The 19,558-nt window shown below is 39.4% G+C and overlaps 1 protein-coding gene across 1 annotated transcript in view; it reads right to left on the bottom strand.

Annotated features, from left to right (window-relative positions):
- DNHD1 (dynein heavy chain domain 1) overlaps positions 1 to 19,558 on the bottom strand; it is a 195,269-nt gene that overhangs the window by 101,811 nt on the left and 73,900 nt on the right. The window contains exons 12-13 of the mRNA XM_056795113.1: positions 2,308 to 2,621; positions 1,491 to 1,734 (exon numbers count right to left, since the gene is read on the bottom strand). Of these exons, the coding sequence (XP_056651091.1) occupies positions 1,491 to 1,734; positions 2,308 to 2,621 (558 nt within the window). The remainder of the gene's footprint in view (positions 1 to 1,490; positions 1,735 to 2,307; positions 2,622 to 19,558) is intronic.

The raw sequence follows: 19,558 nt of genomic DNA, 5'->3' as shown, positions 1-19,558 counted from the left end.
TGATGTTCAGATGTCATCTCCATTTAGGAAGCCATCTGGATATTCCAAGGTCAAGCACCAAGCTGAATCTGAAGGGCTGTGCTTCTCTGCTCTTCACTACAAAGAGTTTGATAGGTCTCTGCCACTGCTCCTGCTACTAGTATTTCTATTGATGTGTTTGCTACTATACTAAGATTGCCTTGTGGAAAATAATGATTGCTAAGATTTCTCCTTCATGCCCTGCCCCCCGGTGGTGGTGGGAGTAGGAGCAACCCCATCAATTTTATCTCTTCCTCATGCTCATCATTCTTTCATTATTACTGTATATTATCCTTTATATAGAGGCAGCTAGGTGATGCTGGACAGAGTGCTGGGGCTTGAAGTTAGGGAGGTCAGAATTCAATCTAACCTCAGACCCTTACTAGCTATGTGACCCTGCACAAGTTGAGTTATCACTACCTGCCTCAGTTTTTTCATTTGTAAAATTATATTTTGTAAAAAATTTAATTGTACCTTCTTCCCAGAATTGTTGGGAAAATCAGACATTTTTGTGAAGTGCTTTGCAAATCTTAAAGCTCTCCATAAATGCTAGCTATTATTACTATTGTTATTGTTATTGAAGAAAATTGATAGCCAGTTGGTACATTTGATGGTAATCCTTATTGTATGGTTAATAATGTTAACAATGCAGATGGAGATTAGTGGAAACCTGAGTTTGGGTAGAAAATGAGAGACTCATCTCACTTTAGTGTGAAACAGGAAGTGGTGGAGTAATGAACTCCCTTGAGATGATTGCAAATAATTTGGAGATATTTTGTGGTATTATATCCTCAAGTCATTTCAATTTGGGTTTATAGGATTATGAGCAGGAAGGGATTACTATTACAAGATGAATCACAGACTCCTACATATATCAAAGACATACCTCTTAAATCAGATGAAAGGCAGATTGGCTAATGTGGGTATGCTTTCTTATAATTGCATGAAAGCCTCCCCACCTCTACTACTCTCTAATTTACCTATGAAATTTACATGAAAGAGACCTATTTCTTACCCACTACTCTTCTCTACCTACATGATGTTTTCCACCAACACTTCCATATAAGTTTCTTGAGTTTACAGACCTGTAGTCTTCTCTATATTCTTCATATCTAATATAGTGCCTCATAAATAGTGGAAGCTTTGAAAATGGTCATTGAACTGCATTGAGTTTGTGGTCTATCATATGGGGGGGGGAGAAAAAAGAGACAAAAGTCTATGTAGATTAGGTGACAATGGAGAAGGGCTTGGGGAAAGGGGAGGGAATGGTAGGGGAGAACAAAAACAGAAAGAGAAAGATGGGGAGACTTATTGAAGAAGGGAGGGAGAGAAGAGGACTAGAAGAGAAAAGGAACGGAGGAAAAGGCAGAAGAACAAAGTAGAGCAAAGGAGTCTTAGAAAGGAAGAAAGGTGGGAAGAAGCCAGATGAGGGGAACAATACAGTAGGGAAACCAGAGGAAAAGAAAACTCACCAAGGTCTGTCTGTACACAATTAAAGTTGAGATGCAGTAGCATATTTTTGGTGAGTAACATGGTAGGTACCCCTTTCAATTGGCTCTGCCAGGAATCCAGCTTGGTAAGGAGCTCCATATATTTTGCAGCAGTCCAGCCCCGCATGGGCTCCAACTTCTGGGGTCCCCAATTCTTCACAAATTGGTGGATGCCCCTAAGCCATTTGTGATCATTGCAGAACATGTTTGCTTCCAATAACATATCCTGGATACAATGCAAGCAGTGAAGGAGATAGTCTCTTCTCACCCCCTGCACTGTCACTGAAGGAATGGGAAGAGGGAGTGGTAGGATCATGTAGATGAGGGAGGCCAGGGGGCAGCACCAGTGGAACCAAGTAGAGATAATCTAGGACTGTTGTGGCAAACTTATGGCACATGTGCTAGAGGAAGCACTTAAAGCCCTCTCTGTGGGCACACTTTCCATTGTCCCAGCACAGAGTTCACCAGCATTCATTACTAGAAAGCCAGATGGACAGGGCTGGACTGCTCCCCTCCCCAAGTCCACACATGCCTGAGGATATTTCTCACATTACCTGCCCCTCTAAAAGGTTCACCAATACTAGTTAGGACATGTAAAGGACAGAGTAAGCTGAAGGAGAGGAAGAGGTCATTATGTAGAAATAAGGTTTGAAAGAGAGAAAAGACATTTAGACCACAGGTGTGTATTACTCAGGAAGACAAGGAAGAGAAAAAAAGGAGGTAGAGTGAAACTGAGAAAGAATGTAAAAGGAGAGGTCAGGGAAGAGGCAAGAATTACGAGAGATTTCTCACTTCCTACCTCTAATAATGCTTGCTGGATAGTTAAGGCCGTTTGGATTCCATGGTTAGTGTTCAAATCATTCTGTAGCTGAATTCGGCTAGGAGGGGCATACTGGGATCTTATTCGATGCCCATACACCTCAAGAGGCCCAGCACTAGGGTCAGACCGCCTTGAACGCACCATCTCTGTCTCAGGGCCACAAAATATTCTGACAGCTTCATTAGGTTGGGACCGGAATGCCAAGGAAATAAATGCTGGAAGTATTTCATCTTCATCCTCGTCCTCTATAGGCGCAGATGTACTATTTGATCTGCTTTCTCTCTGAGACTTATCTGGTGAACACAAAACAGTTTGAGATAGACATAAGCTCCTGTTTGATGTGTGCCCATCACATTCATTGAAGTCAGCTCCAGCATGCACACAAACACAAATTCACACAAGTCACACAAGCCAATCTTGGGATGTTTCACATGTTGCAGACATATGACTGCTAGAGATAATACTAAGTGTAAGGTGATATATAAAGGGAATAGTTGTTGCAAAAGCTTTAAAAAGGAGACATTCTTTTTCCTTTGAGAAAGAGATATATACTTGGTTCTAGATTCTCTTTAGGAAGAGATACATGGGCAGAGAGAAAGACATTGGAAGTGGCAGATAAGTAGCCAAGTAGTCATCTTCTCAAAATTTCCTTGATTTTTGACTTTCTTCCTCAGAGATTTCAATGAATTTTCTCTTGGGTGAGATCAGGGCCTCTCTTGATTGAGCTGAGATCTCATTTAACTCTAGGCTCTAAAGAGTTCATTCAAGGTAGAGCTAAGATGGCTATAGAGTAGCAGAAACTCTTGGAATCTCCTTCTAACTGAACAATACAAAGCATCTCAAAAGGACAGAAATCAAAATCAGATGAGTAAAGGGGCACTCCCATGGGAAGCAGCTTTACAGGTAGGCAGTATTGGAGGGTTTCCACCCTATAAGGGGGTGAAACTACACTTACAAAGAGTGAGCTGATCACCCCTTCCCCACACATCTACCTTGCCAAAGTCAGAGTGAGGGCTGGGGTAATCTCTAAATTCTCCAGAGCTGGCTGAGACTTGCCCCTGAGGGCAGTGCAAGGCATTGGTATTGAGACTTGGTACCCAAGGCTGAAGAGCATGGAGGGCAGCACAGCATGAAGACTGGGCAGAAGGAGCCAGCCTAAGGGCAAAAAGCTTTAAAAGTTTGCTACACAAAGAACTGTCTGCCCTCCTCACTCAGACTTCTGGCTGGGAAGGGAAGATAATACTGAGACAGAAGCTGACAGCAATGTCCACCAACATGCAGGATCCACAATCCACAAGTACCAAAAGAAATAAGCAGCAAAAAAAACTTTTAACCCTGGATAATTTCTGTGGAGAAAAAGATTAAATACAGAAGCAACAGCGGAGAGTGACAAACAAGCAAATACAACCAAATTTTCAAAATAAAATGGAAATTAGTCACAAGCTCTCCAGGAACTCAAAAAGGAATTCAAGAACCAAGTAAGAAAGATAGAAGAAAATGGGAAGAAAAGTGGGAAAAGAAATAAAAGTAATTCAAAACGAAAACAGCTTAAAAGACAAAATTTTCCACTTGGAAAAAAGCAGCACAGAAATCCAATTTAATAAGCAAATTGGAGACCAGAATTGACCTGATGGAAGCCATGAAAAGCAGGATAGATCAAACCTAAAAGGAAAATCAAATGATCATAGCCAAAAAGCAGTCTTTAAAGACTAGATGTATGCAAGTAGAAGCTAACGATCTCACAAGATAGCAAGAATTAACAAAGCAAAGTTAAAAGAATGACAAAATAGAAGGAAACATGAAATATCTCATTGAAGAGGCAACAACCATAGAAAACAGATCTAGGAGAGACAATTTGAGAATCATCGGTCTACCTGAAAGCCTGGAAAAAATTAAAGCCTTGACATCATATTACAAGAAATTATCCAAGAAAACTGCCCCAGTATATTCTTGTACAAGAGGGCAAAATAGACATTAAAAGAGTCCATAGAACACCCTCTATACTAAATCCTCAGAAGACAACCCCCAGGAGTGTAATTGCCAAATTCAAGAGCTTACAAGACAAGGAGAAAATATTTCAAGAAGCCAGAAAGAGAGAATTCAGATATGAAGGAGCCCCTGTCAGGATTACATAGGATCTGGCAGCCTCCACACTAAAGAACTGCAGGGTTTTGAATATGATTTTCAGGAAGGCAAGAGAATTGGTCTACAACCAAGAATCATCTACCTATCAAAATTGACTTATATACTTTCAGGGGAAAATCTGGGCATTTAACAAAACAGAATATTTCCAAGCTTTCCTAAATGAAAGACCAGAACTAAATGGAAAAATTTATGTCCAAATACAAAATTCAAGAGAACCATAAAAAGGTAAACAAGAAAGTTGGGGGGGGGTAGGAATGTAAGGGCTTCAGTAAAGTTAAATTGATTATATTTTCATATCAAAAATGATATCTGTAACTCTAAAAAATTATTTTTGTTATCATAGTAGAAAAATTATTCATAGGCAGAGGCTGGGGTACTAAGTTGTTTAAGCAATATGTAAAAAAGGGGGGTGGAAGATGGCACCAAGAGAAACTTGAAGGAAGAAGAAAAATAGTATAAATTATACCACATAAAGAGGTGCATGGGGGCAGGGCATGGAGAATACTATTATAAGAAGGTGAGGAAAAGAGTGGTGATAAGTAATACTTAAACCTTACTCTCAATGGAATAAGTTCTGAGACGGAAGAGCAGCCAGATCTATTGGGGCATAGAATTCTATCTTACCCTACAGGGAAGTTGAGAGGGAAAAACCAAGGGAGGGAGTGGGATGGGGAGTACTAACAGGGAGGAAGAGTTGGGGGGAGGGAGCATTTAATAGAACTTAAAGAAAAATAAGAAGGGGAAAAAGAAGGAAGGGGGTGGGAAGGAAAGAAAAATAAGGGCGGGGAGTAGAGGGTCTGATTAAAAGCAAAACATTCATGTAGAAGGAAATAGTGAAACAAGAAAGGACAGGACTAAAAGAGGAAATCAAAATGATGGGGACTACACAAGTGGTAATCGTAATTCTGAATATGAATGGGATGAACTCAACCATAAAATGGAAGCAGATACCAGAGTGGATTAAAAACCAAAATCCTACAATATGCTATCTACAAGAAGCATACATGAGACAAGTAGAAATACACAGGGTAAAGATAACAGGCTGGAGCAAAATTTATTGGGCATCAACTAAGAAAAAGAAGGCAGGAGTTGCAATCATGGCATTTGACAAAGCCAAAGTAAAAATAGATCTGATTAAAAGAGACAGAGAAGGTAATTACAACCTGATAAAATGCAGTATAAACAATGAAGAAATAGCAGTACTCAACATGTATGCACCAAGTAGTATAGCATCCAGATTTTTAAAGGAGAAACTATTGGAACTTAAGGATGAAACAGATAGTAAAACTATACTAGTGGGAGACCTGAACCTTCCTCTATCAGATCTAGATAAACTAAACCAAAAAATAAATAAGAAAGACATAAGAGATGTGAATGAAATCATAGAAAAGTTAAGAGTTAATAGATATTTGGAGAGAAATAAATAGGAACAAAAAGGAATATACCTTCTTTTCACTAGCACACAGTATATTCACAAAGATTGACCATGTACTAGGGGGGAAAACCATTGCAAACAAATGCAAAAAAGCAGAAATAATCAATGCAACTTTTTTCAGATCATAATGCAATAAAAATAATGATTATTAAGGGTACATGGAGAGGCAAATCAAAAATTAATTGGAAATTCAATAATATAATTCTCCAAAATTGGTTGGTTAAAGTACAAATCATAGAAACAATTAATGATTTCATTGAAGAGAATGACAATGAGGAAACAACATATAAAAATCTATGGGATGCAGTCAAAGCAGTACTCAGGGGAAAATTTATATCCCTGAGTACACATATCAACAAATCAGAGAAGGAAGAGGTCAATGAATTGGGAATGCAAATTAAAAAAACTGCAAAGAGAACAAATTAAAAATCCCCAATAAATTGGAAATCCTATAAATCAAAGGAGAAATTAAAATTGAAAGTAAAAGAACTATTGAATTAATAAAATAAGGCTAGGAGCTGGAGATACTAGTTAATCTAATAAAAAAGGAAAGAAAATCAATTTAACAGTATCAAAGATGAAAAGGGTGACCTTACCTCTAATGAAAAGAAAATTAAGGTAATTATTAAGGACTATTTTGCCCAATTATATGATATGACAATTCTAGGTGAATTGTAAAATGGGTGAATATTTACAAAAATGTAAATTGCCTAGAATAATAAAAGGGGAACTAGAATACTTAAACAATGTTATAAGGATTATCTGACCCTTATAGATTATGGGTATTGGTATGGGTATTCCCAATACCTGTGACCTGAGTGGACAGGCTGTTGTTTTGACTGTTGAGATATATGGATTCACAAAGCAGTTTAAAAGAATTCCAGCTCAGGCCAGTTATATAAAAATATATTTACTGTAGGTATAAAGATTTAAGGAAGGGACAGTAAAAGGAAAAACGGGTAGAAAGGCATTACTTATGTAAGATCCCTATGCTAATAATTGCTAACTATAACCACCCAACCAATCTAGCCTGCAAAGGCTTGCTTCTTCTTTGACAGAATTGAAGCTATCCTCTCTTCCTATTTATTTAAACCCCCAAATCTTTATCTATCTATCCTAATCTAAATTATAAACTTATAAACAAGAGGAATTAAGTCAGGTTTCTCTTTCCTGCTGCTCAGATTTTCTGCTGGTCAGAAATTCCACTGCCTTCTCCACTCAAACAGGTCAAACTTTGCTGCCACCTATTGGAGCACCCAACAATCTCTTTTTCTTCTCTGGCTGATAAGGTTTTTCAGGATGTGAATTCACCAAGATTTTCCAAACTCACAGAGCCACTCTTTGGACAACCTTCCTTGAATCAGGTCAGCCCAAAGAGTTAAAATAAACCATTGAATCAACTGCCTTTCTCAAAGTACCTTGGGAAAATTCTCTCCCATCAATCATCTCTGAGATTCCATTCAGATTTAAAGAAACCCAACTTATCTTCTCTTGTGTATCTATCTATTAATTTTGCTACTTAACTCTATTTCGTAATGAACTCTTAATTAATGAATATTTCTTTACAATCTCCCTTACATTCTTTGAAAAACACATCATGTTTTCCCAAATGAATTGAATGCAACCAAGTAATCTATTTTAAAGTTATCATAAGCTATTCCACACCTAAACTGAACTTACCTATTCTAGGACAGAAAAGAGAAAGGAAGAAAATTTTTGCAAAATGAAAATAAAATTACAGTTACAAAGTCCAAATGCAAAACAATGCAATAACAAAAGAACAGAATAACACAAATTCTCTTATTCTAGTACAAAAAAAACCTCTATTCTAAAGATAAAACTCCAACATTTATCTTACCACTACTATGAAAATTAGCAACAAATTGAACTTTACATATTCTAATATAAAACCAGTTCTTATCTAAGGATAAAACAAAACTTCAAACCATATTATTTACTACAGAAACTGTAAATATTTCCTATCATATTTACAGAAAAGAAAACCTATTCCATCAGTAATACAAACTAAACTCATGACAGCATGCAAACAAAACTATTACACAATTATACATACTATGTATATATACATAAATATATATTTACAGAAAAGTCACTCTTATTGAAGAATTTAAAATTCCTCCCCTGTTGTGAGAATAAAATACCTCTATATAATGGAGGTAAAATCCTTATGACTTAAGTAGGTTATCTATGATACCAATATGTCTATATATTCTATGTAGCTACCTAGAACTTATAACATTTCTATGTCATATGATTTGAACCCTAATGATAAGAACTGTGTTTTGAAAAATCGTACACTGAGGGACTACATCCCCCAGCATTACCTGCTCTCCCCAGGGTTCCATTCTTTTTACATTTTGCTGGGAGGGGTTTTTGGCCTGACTTTTGCCTGGAGCTTTGGTGGGAGCAGAGGGAGGTTGCTGAGGCTTGGAGGAGGTAGGCTGCTCTGGTTATGTTCTCTCCCAGCACCCCTTTCTCTTCCCTTACCCTTTTTTCTTTTTCAACATTCTTGGCAACTCTGTGGGACTCGAGAACCCTTGGGTAAGTTGAGGAACCCACCCTCCCACTCCTCCCGGGAACTCTTTTCAGAGTCCCCAGGCTCCCTGCCCACCTCACTCACATGAAAGATGGGAAGCCTCATTTCTAGTGACTCCTTTCCCACTCCTGTTTTGTGCCCTGTGCTCTCACTCTGGCTTTCATTCTATCTCCAGCTCATCCTCCCTCATCCTTCTCCTCTTTCCTCCTCCCCCTCTTCCTCCACCTCCTCCTCCTCTTCAGACCCCCCACTGAGACCACTGCCAAGCTTTTTCCCACCAGCTTCTTCAGCTTCCCCCTTTTTTCCTTCGCCAGCCTAGCTCTTTTGGCTGTCCTCCTCCTTTCCCACCCCTCCCTGTTGTGTGATCTTCTCAGAGTCACCTTCTAGCCAGTTTCACTGGCTGCCCTCTCCCCCTTTCCCTCCTCCAATCTAGATCCCCCAGCTGGCCTCCCCACCCTTTTCCCTCCACCAGCCTAGCTCCTCCAGCTGACCTCCTCCACCGGCTCCTGTGAGCTTTTCTCAGTGCTGTGCTCCCACTATTTTTCCTCTTCCTCCTTCCTCCAGTGGCTTTCCTCCTCCTTTCTACCATTGTCACCTTCCCCACTTACCTGCTGCCTGCCCTTGACAGCTCCCAGATCTGGTACTCCCCTGTGCTCTCCATATTTCTTTTTTCACTGTCTACCTTCTTCTTGCTTGTTCCAGACCACTTTCATTTCCTTCCCCCACCACCCCCACCCCATGCAGCTTGGAGGTGGCTGCTTTACTACTGCTTCTCTCTTGCTTGCTCTCTCTCCCCCTGTGTTTCCCCCTGGCTAAGCCTCTTCATTCAGGGGCTTGGCTGAGGCCCCCATCACCTCCATTTCCTTCCTCCCACCTGGTCCCAGGGCCCTAGTCATTGACCACTCACACCCATCACTGCTCATGCTCAGTCCCAGATGAGACATCCTCAGCCCTGGGTCATCAAGCTGCTCTTGAATGCACCAGCCTTCCCAATGCACAGAAGGTAAAGTATAACTTTTCCCCCACCCTTTAGGACAGCAGCTTTCATGTTGTCCTATAGCTGCTATACTATACCCCCAAGCTGAGTTCCCATTACTACTGCCCCTGTTTCTGGCCATAGCCAAACACTCCCCCCACCCACATGGTTTTTTTGTTCCTTTTCTCAAACTCTCCCCCAACCATACATGCCATTTAAATCTCCAGTTTCCTGCCCAAACCCATCCCTAGGTTCCTGCCTGGGGAGAAGTACACCTGCCATCTTAACAGACACAGAGGGTACTGGGAGTCATCAGGCCATGACACTTTGACAGAGTTACGCATGATAGCTAAGGAGACCACAGAGTGGCCCTTGGCAAGATGTGACTGCCCACTCTATCCCCTTTGCATAACCTCTCTTATCAATGTCCCTTACCAATGGAATTGACATGATTATTATTTCCCCTAGTCTCAGAAGGAATAATGCAAGAGCAAAATACCTGTACCCTAATTCCCCAAAACATCACCAAAGGATCAGACCCTCAAATCCAACCCCAAAAGACTATGATGGGTTAACGTTTACTTAGACACATAATCCTCAGTAAAACTGCAGCTACAGGCCAAGTCCAGAACTTTCCCATTGACAGAAACTTATTCTCATGAAGCCAACACACAAATCAATCATAAAGGCCCATACAAAACGTACAGGTACACTAAGCTTCAACATGCCTCAGTGACTCGACTTCACAAACCAGTAACTTGCCAGTGATAAACTTCCTAGTAAAGCCTGAAAAATGATCAGTCTAATATTAAATTTGAATTGTGTTCCCAGTACCCTTCAACCTCAATGATATGATTGTTGAATTGTCTTTTAAGAACTTCTGATTAATTATTCCATTGTATTAAAAGTAATAAGTAAATTTCCTTGATTATTTGTAAGCTCAAAACTCCTCACAGGATAATGAGAAAATTAAGCCACCTATAACAAAATCATTTATCTTGTGTGAAACCTTTATGCTATCTGTAATCACAATACAAGAATATAGAATGTTATTCAAGTATTTTGTTAAAAGTTAATGTATCACTTTTCCAATTATCTCTATTTGGACATGTTGTTAGGTAATGTATCTGTGTGCCAAGAAAATGGGTATAAAAATAAACATCAAACCTGGGGATGGTAGAGCAGCTATCAGATGCAAAGCATTCCCATGGCCATAAAGATATAGCTGTTTTCCATTTGTTATTTTCTTGACTGATTATTTGCTACCTGTCGGGAACCTCTGGAGTCACAAGTGAGGCTGAACCTTGCCCGTGGCAAGAGGGGTCTCCGGTTTTTTGTTTTGCTATTTAGCTACAACTGAGAAGACACAATATTGCGAACAATGTTTGCAACTTGAACAGAAAGCCTTTTGTCCCCAAAGGTTTTTCTACAATTGGAAAACCTTAGGGGTTCAGACTGGCCTTTTCTTTTAATAATCCTAGGTGGTTTTCTTTTTATTAACCTCAACTCTAAACACGAAGTGCTTCAAATGCAGATCTAAATGCAGGCCCAAATGGATGCTTCAAAAAAAATCCTTGCCTGGTCTCCAGGAACAAAGGAAGATCCCCACCTATACCTCAGATGGAATTTCTCCTCTCTCATCTTGTACAGCTCCTGGCGACCCTGCCCTCCCCTGTCCCTTCTCCCAGTGCCCTACTCTGTCCTTCCCCTTGTCCCAGCCCCTAGCCCTGCCCATCCCCAGACCCAGCTCCTCCCCTTACTTTCTCTGTATCAACACTGACATGCAGCAAAAAGACAAGAACCACATCTGATTCAGTTTAATTCCTTGTCCCCTTAAGGGGCATGCCCACCTTAAAGAAAAATGGAATATGGTGACCTTAAGGCACCACACACCTTTTACTCCACAAGATAATAAGAAACTCAAACAAAATGTCCCTTTGTTTGAGGACGAGCCTATTGTAGTAGTTAAGACCCTGGACAATATGTTTCATACATATGATCCTACATACCAAGATGTACAGAACTTGCTCCAAGCCTTTTTGACAGAACGGGAAAAAAGTAAAATTATCTCTTGTTAATAAAGCCTGGGGAAGGAATGCTCATTGTCCAGAGCTGGAAGGTACATAGACCTTGACCTTAGTAAAGAGGGGAATGTAAGGCAAATTAGAAGACAGTTTGTAAACAACTGTTACAAAGTGGTCCAGGAATTTTTTAAGACAAACTACCCAAACTAGCCTAATATAGACCTTAAGGAATTAAGGATGGCCACAGTTTATATGTATCAAAAGGCCATGAACAGAAAAATGTAGAGACCAATGACTTGGTAGAAGCCTAAAGGAAAGAACTAAAATCTTTAACTGAAAGACTTGATAAAAAAGAAACAAGGAGAATAAAGGTCAAGCAGTGGCCATTGCCCCTTTGCAGGGATCCAAATATCAATCACTTATATGCCACTTCTGTGTAAAAAGGGGTCACAAAATGATAAACTGTAGGAACCAGAAACAAGCAATTAGAAATAATAACTTTAGAAACAATAACTTCAGAAATTACAACTTTAGAAATAATTATGGAAATAATACTCCACATCCAACTCCAAATCAGGCAAATGATAACTCACACCAAAATACCCAACAAAAATATATCCAAACTGGGGTTTGTCCACTCTATACTCAAGGTGAGACTGCCACTCAGTCTAGAGGAGTCCAAGGTAATACTCAAAGATCTTTTTGAAGGGGGTGGGGGGAAGGGAACTGGAATCAGAGGGTACAACCTTTGATTTCCCAGACCCTATGGCTTAATGCTAGTTATCCCAATTCACTGCCCCCCTCCACTGTGATGAACCTCATTTATGAGTATACCTGATTTTCATTGTAGTTCCATTGGCTCACTAAATGTAATGGGGCTATCAGGACCACCCCTAAAGGTCCCAAAGTTTTCCCCTCAGATGGTGTCTATAGGATCCCCTAGCAGTGGAACATTCTTTCCTTCTAATGCCTAGCTCCCCTATAAATCTCCTGGGGAGAGATATTTTAATCAAACTTAGAGCCACAATAACTTGCTCTCCAGATGACTACCACTGGAATTGACTGAGGAATCCTTAAATTTTCTCCCAAATTAAATGTACTTCTTTCAAACAGTCAGGAGATGAAGGAACCCATTTTTACAATCCCAGCTGATATGCCCAAATCTCTCTGGGCAACATCATCTTCTGATGTTGGTCTACTAAAGTCAGCTATTCATGTTCAAATTAGGACAAAACCTGGCCCACCTCCTTCCATTCCTCAGTACCGCTCTCAAAGGAAGCAATTGAGGGAATTACCACAGTGATAAATTTGTTAATTGAACAAGGCATACTACTTCCCTAAAGATCTGCATATAATATACCCATCCTACCCATAAAAAGTCAAAATTAGGCCCTGATGGAAAACCGTTCTATAGACTTGTCTATGACTTAATAGCTGTTAATACTTACATCATAAAAAGACATACTGTGGTTTCAAACCTAAATTCAATTCTCTCTAATATTCCAAGCAAAGCTACATACTTCACTACTGTAGTAGACTTGTTCTCCACATTCTTTTCTATTCCAGTTCATGAGGATTCCTGGCATATATTTGCATTCACCTGGAAAGGTTCCCATATGGACCTGGGATCATTTGTCCCAGGGGTTCCTGGATGGCCCTACATTGTTTTCTCAATTTTTGAGAGAAGATACAGATACTATTAAATTTGAGCATAGCCATTTAATTCAATATATGGATGATTTGCTTTTGGCCTCACCAAATGCTGCAGTGTGCCCAGAAGATAGAAAATATCTTCTTTTAGAAATGCATAAAAGAGGCCACAAGGTCTTAAAGGCAAAAGTTCAGTGGTGTCTCCCTGAAGTCAAATATTTAGGATTCATTTTAACTGCTGGTTCACGTTCTATTTCTCCTAAGCACATTGAAGGTATTCAAAAATTGAGCGCAGCCTTAACTAAGAAGCAATTAAGGGAAATTCTTGGAGAAATAGGGTTTTGTAGGCAGTGGATCCCTTGCTATGGGGAAATCACCAAGCCCCTTATAGCACTAACAAAAAATTCAGTCCTGAACCCCTAAAATTAGAGGCAGAATACCTATCAGCTCTTTCACAATTAAAAGAGGCTATCCTGTCTGCCCCTGCTCTATGCATTCAAAATTACAACAAAACATTTACTTTTTATGTACATGAGAGGGGAAGCTTCAGATGTTTTAACTCAAACTTTGGGACCTGCTCAATGCCCAGTTGCTTATTATTTGGCCCAGCTGGACCCAGTAGCCTCAGGAGCACCAACATGTCTTAAAGGCTTAGCTGCCACAGCCTTGCCAGTGACTAAATCTACTGATTTAGTATTGGAATGCCCTTTAACCATAATGTGCCCACATGAGATTGAGGCATTATTGCTACAACATAGAACACAGGTATTTTCTGATCAGAGAATTATAAGGTATGAGGTAACCTTGTTGAATAATGAAAATATTACATTAAAATTCTGTACAGTTCTAAATCTTGCAACCTTGCTTCCTGATTTACAAGTTTCAGGAGAATTTTTGTACAGTTGTGAATCTGTAGTGTCCATGGCTAAAAAACTTTGAAATGATTTATTAGACACTCCTTTAAACAATCTAAACCTAGTATTATTTACTGATGGTTCTTCTTTTATGAAGGATGGCATATGATACACAGGATCTGCTGTAGTCACAGACTTTGCCACGTTATGGTCAGCTTTGGTTTCAAAGGTGATTTTCTAACATCAGCTGGAAAGTTCATAGCTAATGCAGAAATTATTAATGAAGCTCTTTCTGCCCTCTAGCTCCCTTGAGTCCTAGGTGTAGTTCATTGCTCTGCCCATACACAAGGTTCTGACCCCATCTCCAGGGGGAAAATGACCAAGCAGATACCACTGCAAAGCTAGTGGCCTTAGAAAGGCCTAAGTTGATTTTAACATTGACAACTACTGATGAATTAAATATATCCCTTTCTTATAAAGTGGAAAAATGGAAGCATATATTTAAGGCCAAATTGATAAATGGAGTATGGGTATCAACTGATGGAAAATCCCTACTCCCTAGAAGTTTTTATCATCAAATTTGCCAAACTATTCATAAAAATGGTCATTTTGGTACACAGGGCATTGGGGACTCTGTTAAAAGAGTATGGAGAGCCCCTGGCATAACTACCATAGCCTCTAAAGTGTGTACTGCTTGCCCTACCTGCCAAGAATTTAATCAGCACACCTTTTGTGGCAAACTTTCTGGTGGGTGTCCTCTGGCTTACACACCTTTTTAACACCTGCAAATTGACTTCATCACTATGCCAACAGCTGGGCAGTATAAATTTTGTCTGGTCATAGTAGATCAGCTGGCCACATGGCCTGAAGCATTTCCTACTCCTTGAGCCTTAGCGACTTTTGTTGCCAAAGTGCTTTTAAAAGAAAGAATTCCTTGCATTGGCCTGCCAGCATGCATTGATTCAGATAGAGGCACTCATTATACAGATTTTATCCTGTCTCAAATGTATTCATGTTTGGGGATAACTCCTAAATTCCATGTGCCATACCATCCCCAGAGCTCAGGACAAGTTCAAAGAATGAATAAAGAACTTAAGACTTTGATTGGAAAATTGTGCACTGAGACTCATTTAAAATGGCCTGAAATTCTCCCTCTGGTCCTATTTTACCTTAGAACCAGACCCAGAGGAGTTCTACACACCTCACCATTTGCCATGCTTTTGGGACATCTTCCTATATAGGCTAAGCCCTTTTCCCCCACATATACATCATTACTAGGGGGAGATACTTCTATTGCTTCAGATATTTGGGATTTGCAGACCAAATTGTGAGAGTTCCATGAATCTGGAGCTGGTGTACAGGCAGGTCCTATAGGCTTCTCTCTCCATGATTTGCACCCAGGTAACAAAGTTTACATAAAGAACTTCTGGAGTACTGGGGCAACTCAACCTGCCTATGATAGTCCATTCCAAGTCCTATTAACTACTCCAACTGCCATTAAAATTGGAGAAAAGGACTCTTGGATCCACTGCTCCCATGTAAAGAGAGCACCTTGTATAGATGATGAGTAACTATATCTTATTGTATTTATTGTTTGCTCTGAGATTTAATTTTAATTAAATATACATATATATATATTGCTGTTACTCCATGTCATTTTCGTTATTGTAATTTTTGCTATTGGATATATATTCTGTTGTACTGTCTTTATTTGTACCATCCTATCTTTGAACCTCAAAAAATACCTTTATAAAAAATCCATAGACTCGTTAGAAGAAATCTGTATTGGTAACCTTTAGATAAGTTGATGCGGTTGTTTTTTTTGGTAAATTTTGAGAATTTTGGTACTTTCTTTGAGTGTGCATTGCCTTTTCTACTACTGTTTTATGAATCTGTTACTTTGTAAAAATCATTTGCACTCACACTGTCTTACAAAAACTACTGGGAAAATTAGAAAACAGTATGGGTGCAAAGAAACAATTAACTCTCCCCTTGTCTATTTTTAGTTAATCAAATCAAGAACTTAAAGTACCCCTACTTAGTATCCCATTTAACTATTCAGTAAGAAACCTCACAAATAACTTACTATTTCACACCCCCAAAGGCCACAAGCAATGCCCCCCCCCCTCCCCAGACAGAATTAGGCAATTTGAAAGACTGCAATTGGTTTCTGTGAAGAAGGGGAGAGACAGGAAATGACATGGAAAAGGGGTATAAAAAGAGATCAACATGATCTGCGACACCATTCCCTTCCTTGCATTTTGGAGAGACTGGTTCCAGAGACTCCTTCCTTGGCTTGTGAAAAGACTCTTTCCTTGGATTCTGTGTTGGCTTCCTGGAAACTACCAGACTTTCATGTGGAGATTGGAACTTGAGAAAGTCCTTGCTTGGGGTTGATCTGGACTTCCCTGGAGAAACGCTTAGGACTGGTAGGCTTGTTAAGGCTCTGTCTTTTTTCTACATTTCCCACTTTCATTTTTTCTCCTTGTTGTAAATAAAATCTGCTAACAGTAATTTTGACTGAGTGGCTAATATTTTATAAACAGTGATCACTTTTATAACTCTCATATTGAGTCAAAACCCTAATTTAATTTTTACATGGGAGAGATTAAGTTTAGATCAATATCTTACACCTTATACCAAGATAAATTCAGAATGGGTAAATAACTTAATATAAAGAAGGAAACTATACATAAATTAGGTGAACAGAGAATAATATACCTGTCAGATCTATGGGAAAGGAAAGAATTTAAGACAAAGTAAGAGACAAAGAATATTACAAAATGTAAAATGAATAATTTTGATTGCATTAAATTAAAAGTCTTGTACAAACAAAACCAATGCAACCAAAATTAGAAGGGAAGCAACAAATTGGGAAAAAATTTTTATAGCAAAAACCTCTAACAAAGGTCTAACTTCTCAAATTTATAAGGAGCTAAATCAATTATACCAAAAAATCAAGCCATTCCCCAATTGACAAATGGTCAAGGAACATGAATAGGCAGTTTTCACAAGATGAAGTCAAAACTATCAATTAGCACATGAAAAATCTTCTAAATCCCTCCTAATTAGAGAAATGCAAGTCAACTCTGAGGTTACCTCACATCTAGCAGGTTGGATAATATGACAACAGAGAAAAGTAATAAATGCTGGAGGGGATGTGACAAAATTGGGATACTAATGCATTGTTGGTGAAGTTGTGAATTGATCCAACCATTCTGGAAGGCAATTGGGAACTATGCCCAAAGGGCACTAAAAGACTGTTTACCCTTTGATCCATCCATAGCACTGCTAGGTTTGTACCCCAAAGAGATAATAAGGAAAAAGACTTGTATAAGAATATTCATAGTTGTGCTCTTTTTGGTGGCAAACAATTGGAAAATGAGGGGATGCCCTTCAATTGGGGAATGGTTGAACAAATTATGGTATCTATTGGTGATGGAATACTATTGTGCTGAAAGGAATAGTGAACTGGAGGAATTCCATGTGAACTGGAATGACCTCCAGGAATTGATACAGAGAAAAAGGAGAACCAGGAGAACATTGTACACAGAGACTGAGACAATGTGGCACAATTGAACATAATGGACTTCTCTATTAGCAGCAATGCAATAATCCAGGACAATTCTAAGAATGCTATCCATACCCAGAGAAGGAACTGTGAGAGTAGAAACACCAAAAAACAAACAAACAACTGCTTGATCACATGGTTTGATGGAGATGTTGTGGAAAGGAAACTAGAACAAGTTCTGGACTTTCTGCCGATGTATTGGAACAAGCAACAGTGGGAATATTAGAGAGAGAAGAAAGTGACAAGACTGACAGTTGGTGGGGGAAGGGGCAACTGGGAATGGCAGTGGGTCTTGTGACTAGGACTTCCTTCCTGGCCTGGGAAGTAGGAGGAGCTTGGTTTTCCCAGTTTCTGTATTGAGGTGCCGATACTTGTTTCACCTCAAAGAGACAGGCCCAACCAACTCTGAAGGTCAGAACTTTCTTGTTGCTTGCTCTCTACTGCTAAGATTTTGAAATTAAGAAATCTAGCACAGATATAGCATAGACAGGAATAAGTGAAACCCTCCACCAGCCTGTGAGGCCTGGCCTCAGTTCCAAAGCTGAGAAAGACTCCAACCTTATTTAGGGACATCTCTCTTCCCTTTTCCCTGATACCTCTCCAATCCGAACTGATTATTAAAATTTATCTTATTTGATTATCGCAGTCAGATAAGTAGACTATCTTTTCTCAGGCATAGAGGAAACTGAACCTCAGTTCAGTCATCCAATTACAAACAGTCCTAATCGGACCCCTCCCGGGTGACCAAATTATGGGGAAAGGCTTGTCCCTCAGGAGGGTCTGTGTTTACCTGCTCTGGGGCAACTTTGGCAGCAATCCAGCGAGAAGACATCCCCGCAGGCTATAAGTGGCTCATTTCTTGGATACCCCATTTGGTTCAAAAATAGCCTCTTGGCAGGGGGCATCTCTCTCCTTTTTCTCACTGGCAGCCATATTCCCTCTCTCCCTTCAACTCCTCCATATCCTGCTACAAACCTTGTATCCCCTGTTTTTTCAATCTCCCCATCTTTCCCAATAAATATTACAGTATTATCAGGGAAGTAGATTCTAAATGATCACTCTATTGCAAATATTAATAATATGGAAATAGGCCTTGATCAATGATACATGTAAAACCCAGTGGAACTGTTTGTTGGCTACAGGATGGGGAGGGAGGAAGGGGGAAAGAACATGAATCACATAACCATGGGAAAATATTCTAAATTAATTAATTAAATATATTTTTAAAAACCCTTATCTTCCATCTTGGGAGTCAATACCGTATATTGGCTCCAAGGCAGAAGAGTGGTAAGGGCTAGGCAATGGGGGCTACGTGACTTGCCCAAGGTCACACAGCTAGGAAGTGTCTGAGGCCAGATTTGAACCCAGGACCTCCCCTCTCTAGGTCTGACTCTCAATACACTGAGCCATCCAGCTGCCCCCAATTAAATAATCTTTTAAAAAAGAGTTCATTCACTCTGTGTACTTTCTAGAATATTATAATCTATATAACTTCTTGAATTCTGTTTGCTATATGTTTCAATAAATAGTTTTAGCCACTATCACTATTTGTGATGGTTTTTGAATCTAGTATTTGGTAGGAAAGAGTTATGTCTATGGGAATAAACTTGAGATAATCCTCCCCACTTAAAGACTATCAGGAAAATAGTTGTTTGTTTTAAACCAAAAGCATGTCCTTAGACAAATAACACTTAGGGGAGCAGATGGACATAATCTGATCTGGTGTATATATATACATATATATATATATATCACATACCCTTTGGACCCTACTCCACTATTATTTTCAAACAACCCCAAAGACATTTCACATAAACAGATACACCCTCCTGGATGTCCACTCAAACCCACTATACAAATTCTCAGGCTCACATAAAAATGTTTATTAAGAGTCTTCTATTACACATACAGGTGCCATTCTGATCCTCATTGAAATAATAGCCTTGTTGGTTTCCTATTCGACAGTGTATGTACTGTAGCAGGCCATATTACTTCAAGAGAAGCAGTTCTCACAGAAT

This window comes from Monodelphis domestica, chromosome 4 (assembly GCF_027887165.1).
Source record: "Monodelphis domestica isolate mMonDom1 chromosome 4, mMonDom1.pri, whole genome shotgun sequence".
NCBI classification, from domain to species: Eukaryota; Metazoa; Chordata; class Mammalia; order Didelphimorphia; family Didelphidae; genus Monodelphis; species Monodelphis domestica.
This window is presented reverse-complemented; position numbering and strand designations above follow the sequence as displayed.